The sequence below is a fragment of the Limulus polyphemus genome, unplaced genomic scaffold (assembly GCF_000517525.1).
Source record: "Limulus polyphemus unplaced genomic scaffold, Limulus_polyphemus-2.1.2 Scaffold6206, whole genome shotgun sequence".
Lineage (NCBI taxonomy): Eukaryota > Metazoa > Arthropoda > Merostomata > Xiphosura > Limulidae > Limulus > Limulus polyphemus.
The window spans coordinates 17,873-27,117 of NW_013671816.1; the positions used below are offsets into that span (position 1 = coordinate 17,873).

A 9,245-nucleotide genomic window follows, 5' to 3' on the forward strand; every position below is an offset into this window, starting at 1 on the left:
TAATTAAGAAAGGATTTGTATCGCTGAAGTTCCTCGGAAAGAATTTATACCAGAAATTAACAAATGAACAGATACGCAACATTATTAAAAGCATATAATTTTACATACATCAAAAGTGTTTTCATTCACTACAATGTAAGAGTATAGAGGTTCAACAGTGCCTAAATATTACTGTAGAACACAAATGAACATGTTACAGTCTTTAATTACTAATTTAGTTTAGATAATCTGGTAGTTCATATTAAAAATTAATAATTAACATATATATATGTGTGCTCTAGGTAATAAGTGATAATTCTAAAAGTAACTATGTTATTAAAAATGAGGATTTGGCATGTTGTTTATAAATGACCTACAACTATTATTTCAGTACTGTATTTTCACTGAAAATCTATTGGGACAATTACATATACAAGAAACATGTATTTTGGTCTACAAGCTATACGATTTATGGAAAGTAAATATGTTAAAACAAAAAAAAATAAACTGTATATTTGCTAAAACAACAGTAATTAAACAAAAATATGAACGCAACTTATTTCTTGATTGGATTGAATGTGTCAAAAACATTCACCGTTTTGATAAGTGTACAGTGCAGTGTCAAAATGTTTAGTAAAAAAAACAGAGAAAAAACAATCTACCTACCCTACTCTTTTCTACCAATGTTAACATAAAAAAAATTTTTTGTGCCTAAAGAGCAATAATAAATAAGCATGTATTTAGAACAGAGTATTAGGAGGATGTGGAATTAGCATACTGCTGACTCAAAATATTGTTGTTGTTTTTTTATAAAATAATGATCAATTTTATAACCATGAATCCTTATTTTCCTCTAATTCTAACAAGTGAAAGTAGCACATGCTGTTAAGTTTACTATTCCTTTGGACAGTGGAGGTGCACCTAAAGTATACACCATGTACAAAATTCAACAGTTTCCAATAACAGTTACAGAATTATAGTAATCAAGCTAGCCAACTCTGGGCAATGCAAGCCAAAGGTCTATAAAAAAAAGTGCCCTATTTGAAAGCTGTCACTTTAGCACACTTTTGTATCATTAATCATAGAAGTGCAGGTATACAACACAGACAAAAATCATAAAAGTTTCATAAAAAAGTTACATTAAACTATGTTTGCTAAAGCATTGGTCATACAGAATAGATATAAAAAAATGTTGATGGAGAAGAACAATGGAAAAATGTGAACCTCCAAATTTCAAGTACATGGGTTTAATTTGCCATTAAATTAAATCATGATAAACTTCCTACTTAGTTAAATTATAGTGAAAGTAACAGGGATCCATGGGCACATTTTATTAATCCATAAAACTGAGATAGCCATGTAAATCATACTCAAAAGACCCTTAGATTAGCCTTGTTTTACCCATGGAGAATTTGCATTGCAATGCAACTTATTTTCAGACATAATTGTAGGCAAGTTTCTTGTTCTTAGCTCTTCATATATTTGAGGAAATCCATATTTCAAATGTAACTCTCAATTTATATTAAAGGTAAAATTACAAAAATACACAATTTTATGGAAAATACTTAAAACTCATAAACCTTGTTAAACATTTCAGCTAAGATTTAATTCTCTAATGTTATTGTTTCTATTTTATAGTGTTATAAGTATTACTGTAAGTAATTATGGAAATGACAAGGAAGAGGGGTACACAAGATAAATACTATATGAATGTCTCTCCTTTGTCATTACACCAGCATACGTGTCAAATGGTCACAGTTCACAGCATGATTGACTGTCATCCAAATAATCAAGAAGTGCCACACTAGTGTAAGTCCTATAAATATACAGGTAGTCAATCTGTCTTCCAGGACTGAAATACCCATGATAAGCATATGCAAGTAAAAGTTTTGGCTGGTCAAGGATACAACAAGTAAAAAATTATATTAAGACTGAAGAAGTTACATGAAACTGGCTCTGTTAAGAATAAAACTGGTCAAAATAGAAAATCAAAAGTATCCCAAAATGATGTTAAGTATCTCTGGGGTTTGTGTTCTTTACAAGATGATGAAGGTCAATTACAAATTTTGTCAAAGTCCTTGCTGTAAAATGCAGGTTTGATTCTTACCTCAAAATCAATATGACATACATTATCACGGAGTGATCTCAATGGATGTATAACTATTTGAAAACCACTGCTGAAAAAAGGTGACCCAATCAAAATGTTCAAATGGGCATCAGATCACAAACATCAGAATAATCAAAGATGGAGACATGTAACTTTTACAGATGAATCCAAGTTAGAATTGTTTGACAACAATCAATAACAGTTTTTGACGAGAGAACAGAATGGTATTGTGGACAATGTACAACATCTAGAGCGAATCATACAAGTTTGGGGAAACTCTTAAATGTGGTGTTGGTGATCTACACAAAAACTGATGGCACCCCAATGGCTGAGAAGTACAGGCAAAGTCTGACTAATCTTGCCATTCCCTGAAGGACATGACTTATTGAGCAGGTATTATTTTACAACAAGACAATAACCATATGCATACAACAAATGTGCTGAAATGATATCTTGACAATGAAAACACTGATGAAACACAGTACAACTAAGACTTGACATGAAAAAATTCCCAATACAGACATTCTTGAGGCTGTATGGACTTATATAAAAACTGAAAATATTCTAAAGCGATCAAACAACTTGGCTGGATGGTGGAGAGTAATACAGGACACTTAGATCATTATTCCACAATTGTACTTTGATATGGCAGTATGAAAAAAAGGGGTAATACTCTGAGTAAAGCAAAGCTCACATACAGAATACTAGTATACTGAACAACTTTTTCTTTTGTATTTTCTGTATTAACAATTTATAACACACACACATATAGGTGCCATTACTATTTGTTTGTGACTTCTGTATGTGTATCACTTGAGTGTTTTCCCATATTATTTCCATTACTGCATACAAGAGTTTGTGATAATACAAGCAAACAGAACATATAAATACACTTCAAAGTTGTTCTTAATAAAGCAAAAACATAACATACCATGATCTTCATGAAAGTGTTTTTCTCTGTGTCTAGTAGGGTAATGCCCAAATCCATGATGATCTGAAATATACAGAAGCCCACAAGCTTTATCACACTGACACTTCCAATGAAAATTATTTAAAAAAAAGATACCAGCATGATTACACGATTGTGTATTAAATCTAGCCTGTAAGCTTTCCATAAATAAGGTTAATAGAAGTACTCAAAACAACACCCAAAATCAACCAAGACCTCTCATACACTTTTTGTAACTAGACCTAGACAATTTGTGGCATTTGATAACTGATTAATAATTAGGATCATTCATCAATTACATTAATCTAATCAATTATTCTTATATAAGGCTTAGATAGTTGAAATAATCAAATACACTAACTAGAGGGGCACTCAGTAGAGTGAATACCTCTGCCATACAAAGTTGATTATATTCGGCCCTCAAAAAATATAAAAATATGTCCATATGTCTGTCATTATCAATGAGTGAGTTATAGAATGAGAAGAGTGTGAAAAATCAGTCCCCATATTAAGAGATACACATTTTTTTAAAAATATATATGACCTTGCTGTGTTCTTGACCCTCCAAAAACTAATCACTTCTATGTTTGGTCATACCAACTTTCGTCCACATACACAGACACACAGAGGGGTGAAAACATAACCTCTGTCACCTTTGGTGGCAGAGGCAATAAATGGAAACAAACACAAATTATGATTAGTTGGTTATTTTTTTGTGAATCATGATACTAACTGATTAAAATGAACAACCTTGATCTAACTGAAAATTTGACTTACCTTGTAATCCCCAGATAGCCATGAAACTATACATACTATTGCTCTGAATGTACAAGGTGTTTTTTCATGAAATTTGGTAAGCGTTCATTAAATATTATACGTCTTGTATACAGCCAGTTTTTTAGTAAAGTATTTGTACTAAAGATTTGTCTATGAATTTACAAAGCCTTTATTGAGTCTATCTAAGTAAAGGGTAATCTCCATCCTAAGAATATAAATACTTCTTTTAACATTTTCATAACCTCTAGAACCTCCTTAATCAATGTAAATTTTTTTCAGTAAAACTTTATACTTTGAATCTCTTCATTTCTCTGCTCTAAAACTAACTGAAGCAAAATCATCGATAAACAGGGAAATGAAATGTTGAAAAATATGAAATAAAATCAAAGAATTATTTTATTTTTCTAGAATTACTTGCATTTATCCCAACACATCTCAGTCTGTAACACATATTTCCTTTCTTTTATTTTTAAAGTTTTATAATGTACTTGAGACACTATCAGTATGTGAAACCCAATATGTTACAGCAGGACAGCTTCATGTCACCAAAGTTACATCACTGTGAAATTTACATATTAATCATGATAAATGTTTTGTTAGATAACATAAAAAGTTTCTGATTTTTCTTTTTAGTTAGTTTTTTTAAAATATATAACAAATCAAAAATATATACAAAAAAAAACAAGAAATTTAAAGCTTCCATTACAGTTTGAGGCAATTTTAGAAAACAAAATTATATCACGCACTAAAATAGAATGTCCCAAAACACCTATAATTTAAATGTCTTTTGATTAAACTATAAATAAGTTAAAAGAATGGGAGCTACTCAGAGCAGAACAGCATACAAGGAATGTCAAACAAACTCTGTAAAATGGTAGACAAAATAAAATAATTGTATGAGGAATCTCATAAAGAAAACATTTCCTTTCTAGTAACATAACAATGTTTTAGGACAACATGGGACCTAATGGTCCATCTCAGTTGTTCCATCCTCTAAACAAAATTAAAATAATTTTATAAAAAATCTTAAAGCCAGCTCTTATCATTCATATACTTATCAAGTTTTTATTAAACTCACTTACATTTACTGCCTCTAGAACATCTGAAGGCAACTCATTCCAAAAGCCAACCACCCTGTTAGAAAAATAAAAATGTCTTAGCTGAAGATGACTCCTACACTGCCAAAATTTATATTTGTGTCCCCAAGTCCTACTATTATCTCTATTGAATATCAGAAAAGATGATGCATCAACACTATCAATTCCCTTTACAATCTTAAACACCTCAATCAGACCCTTCCCCCAACTCTTTCTTTTTTCAAGAGAAAACAATTTGAGATATTTCAGCCTCTCTTCATATGACAACCCCTCCATTCCAGGCACCCAAATAGGATTTTAGGTTTATCTAGATAAATATTGAATATAAGTCTAAAGAGGTTATAACTTCATTGTATAGGTCACTGGTTAGGCCACATTTGGAATATTGTGTTCAGTCTTGGGTTGCTTACCTTATGAAAGACATGGAATTGTTGTAAAGGGTTCAGAGAAGGGTTATTAGAATCCTTACCACTAGCAACAGCACATTGCTTGGATGGCTTTAGAGACTGATCGACTATTACACCAAGATCCCTTTCCTTCATAATACTATTAAGTTTATTCCCGTCCAAATTATACTTATAATTCAAATTATGATAATCCACATGCATTATCTTGCATTTATTAAAATTTAACCCCATCTGCCATTTATTTACCCAATTCACTAAATGATCTAAATCCTTTTGTAAGTCAGCAGCAACCCCTTCACAGTTAGCAGTACCCAAGACCTCAATATCATCTGCAAATTTAGGTAATTTATTAACTATTCCTTCATCTATGTCATTGATGTAAATCAAAAACAGCAAAGGTCCTAAACCTGAGCTCCAAGGTACCCAACTTGTGATATTAATCCAGTTTGACTCAACTCCATTTGTAACAAACCACTGCTTTGTTACCTCCAGCCACTCTTCTATCAAATTTGCTAACTTATTCCCCACACTTATAGAGATTATGTTATTTTACAAGCCTTTTATGTGGTACCATTCATACTTATGCCATAATTTATCCTTTTCTCTTATTAACTACAAAATATCTATCCAAAGTTTATGTTATGTATTCCTCTTTCTAATTTAAATGTCAAATGTATTTTTTAATCCAATTTAATTTAAAACACAAACCAGTTTTTTATATACACTATCTCAAGATCTTTTAATCTTAAGAACTCCTCCTAATTATTGTTTGTGTGTTTGTAATTAAGCACAAAGCTACACAATGGGCTATCTGTGCTCTGCCCACCATGGGTATTGAAACCTGGATTCTAGCATTGTAAGTCTGCAGACATACCGCTGAGCCACTGGGGGCCCTCCTAATTATAGCTGTTTATATCATTTATAACACTGTTTATTTCAATTTTATTAATCATTAAAACATTTTCTATGCTCTTTTTCATAGTTTGTTTTACTGTCTTTAAATTGCTTTTTAAATGAACTAAAATCATACTATGATCTGATATTTTTTCCTTTATCACATAATTTTAAATTTACACCTGTAAGTTTTGTATACACATGATCTAAACACGAGTTAACCATTCTGATCTTGTATTAACATTTATATTTTGTTGAAATCCATTAAAATTTAACAAGTTTTTAGTCATTGATCAGATTATTATTTTCATTATTTTTTTCTTTAATACTGATATTTATACCACCAAGATATACTATATGTTTACAGTTTTTTTTAATTCATTTAGCAATTTTTCCAAATTAAAAAAAAAGAGATTAGAATTGTAATTTGGAGGTCTGTAAATTGGAAGTATTAAAACTTATAATCATTTACCTCAACAGTAAATTATAATATTTCTGCATCTTACAATTTCACTAACACTATAGATAAATGTTTTCTTATAAAAAAAAGAAAGAAAACAACATATAATTCCTCTTCCTCCTTCATTACTTCTACATTTATAAATTCTTTCATAGCCTTCCAAACTATAATTTTGGATTTCATATTCTTTTAGAAATGTCTATATGATTATTAATATATCTAACAATATCAAACTATATCATCTATTGCTATATCATTAACAACTACACAAAAATAGTCCCACTTATTGTGAATATTATTAATATTAATATGTAACAAATTCAAAATATCACTTTCAATATGTTCTAATTTGTGTATAACATCATTTATAGTTTCTAATTTTTTACAATTTATATCAATATATTCACTAATTCTTACATTAACATCCATAGATTACAATTAAATTACAAATTTTCAAAATTACAATTCAATTTTAATTCTATTACATTCTCAGTTTCTAATTTCCTTACAAACACATTACCATTTTTTGTCCAAAGAAATTTATACTGTTTTTCTTTTAATAATGTTTTTGCCTTTTATTAGCAACTGTTAGATTTTCATTTATATAAACTCTGCCTTATCCCATATTATGTTGGAGTTGACTTTGTTTAACCTCTTTCTTCTTATTCTTCAACCATTTCTCTTTATCCAAAACACTTTTAAATTTAACTATTATAGGTGCTATCTTTTTATTATTATGGACAGGTACTCTATGAGCCATTAATATTTCATCTATTTTATAATCAGGTATACAAAACTCTTCAGCTACTTTGTGTAGAATATCTTTCAGTCCTCATTATCTTTTTTGTATTATTCCATGTATCTCTATATTACTTCTTTGATCATACTGTTCCAAATCATTAACTTGAATTAATATTTTTGAAGTTAAATTACTGTTTGAGTATTATTAGACTTCAAATTTCCACATCCTTTTTCAATATCTTGATATCTTCTGCATGTTTACTTTGTGTTAAGGATATTTCATCATACTTCGCTGACAAAAAGTTTATGGAATCTTTGATTTAATTTAAATCCATTTTTATTTCATCTAACATATATAATTTTTTGTTTATATTTTTTGAGCATAGTAGGTACCATTGGATTCTGTAAATCATGTTCAGTCACATCCAGATTTATCTGAGATTTTAGGATCTTCTCTTGATCTCCAATATCAGTAGATTTTAATGAATTCATTGTTTCAGTAACATTTTCATTTACTATATTTACATTGTTACTGTCAGATTATTATATTTTCCATCGTTGAATAAACCAGAATTTTCCGATCGCTTACTGGTATCTCAACAGCAGTATGACAGATTTTTGGCATTAGACATACGTCTGTATATCATCTCTGACAATCCACTACATTGATAATAAACTGAGCCCTTACAAATTGCATAACATTTTACATAGTCTCCATCGATAGGCAAAGGCTTTATACAAACATCACAATATTTAGAAGCCATTTTATCAATCACTTCTTATTTCTCTGTATGATGTTTTCAATAAATAAAAAATATTTTCACCAAAAAAAGCATGCAATTGTAAACTTAGGCATAAGCATTAACCATGCCAATGTAAAAAACTATTTGTTAGCCCTTCAAAAACGTTTAGTGTTCTTTCTATATATCATAATGATAAGCAATCTGTTGAGGACTTTTATATTTCAATTTCAAACATCTCACAACTATTCAAACATACTGAAAAAGTAAAAAATATAATTCCACATGAGAGTATTTTACTAAATATCAGCAGGGAGAAAAAAAAAACATGTACCCTCTTCATGTCATAAATTGCCACCTAAATTATACTCATGACTTGTAATACCTGTTTAAAGTATATTCATTTATTTACAAAGCTTGTTTATTAATTTAACCTCCTTACAATTTACACTTAAGTATTTTGTATTAACGGTCATGACTGATACTCCTCTCTTGTATATGAATCTTGATTTGTAGCTTCTCTATATAAATTTTAGGTAATTTCATTTTCTCTTTTTATAACTTTTGCAAAATATCAAAATAAATCATTGTATATTAGTCCTGTTTTAATTTATATAAAAAAAAGTGTGGGTCTTAGAGTACAGAGTAACAATAGTGAGAAGGAGAAAACAAAACATTAATAATCATAGAGTCAGTAGACTATATGAAGGGATGACCAAGGTACTCAATAGGCATAATACAAACATGCATGCTAAAAAATCAACAATGACAGAAAGTTTTACTTTAAAAGATGATTGCCACTCACTTCCATTTGTTTTTCTTTCCAACAAGCCCCAAAACAAGGCAAGAAACCACTGCTAAGATACTACACTAGAAATTGACCAACCCCCCCATATTGCTTATCTTTCTTCTTCTTGTTTCAGCTGAGATGACTCTACAATTTTATCACATCAGTTTAAACCTAAATCCACTTTGCGTGTTTCTGGCAGTGCACAATGTCATCTCTTAGTCATAATAACTAGTAGTAATTATAAAAAATCAATTCTCAAAACCCAACATAAACAAACGAAAAATCAAGGAATCCATCTTAATTG

At 29.7% G+C, this 9,245-nt stretch overlaps 1 protein-coding gene across 1 annotated transcript in view; it reads right to left on the reverse strand.

The window, feature by feature from the left end:
- The window catches only part of LOC106473477 (segment polarity protein dishevelled homolog DVL-3-like), a 40,142-nt gene that overhangs the window by 9,244 nt on the left and 21,653 nt on the right, over positions 1–9,245 (reverse strand). The window contains exon 5 of the mRNA XM_022401900.1: positions 3,018–3,080. Coding sequence (XP_022257608.1) covers positions 3,018–3,080 — 63 coding nt within the window. The remainder of the gene's footprint in view (positions 1–3,017; positions 3,081–9,245) is intronic.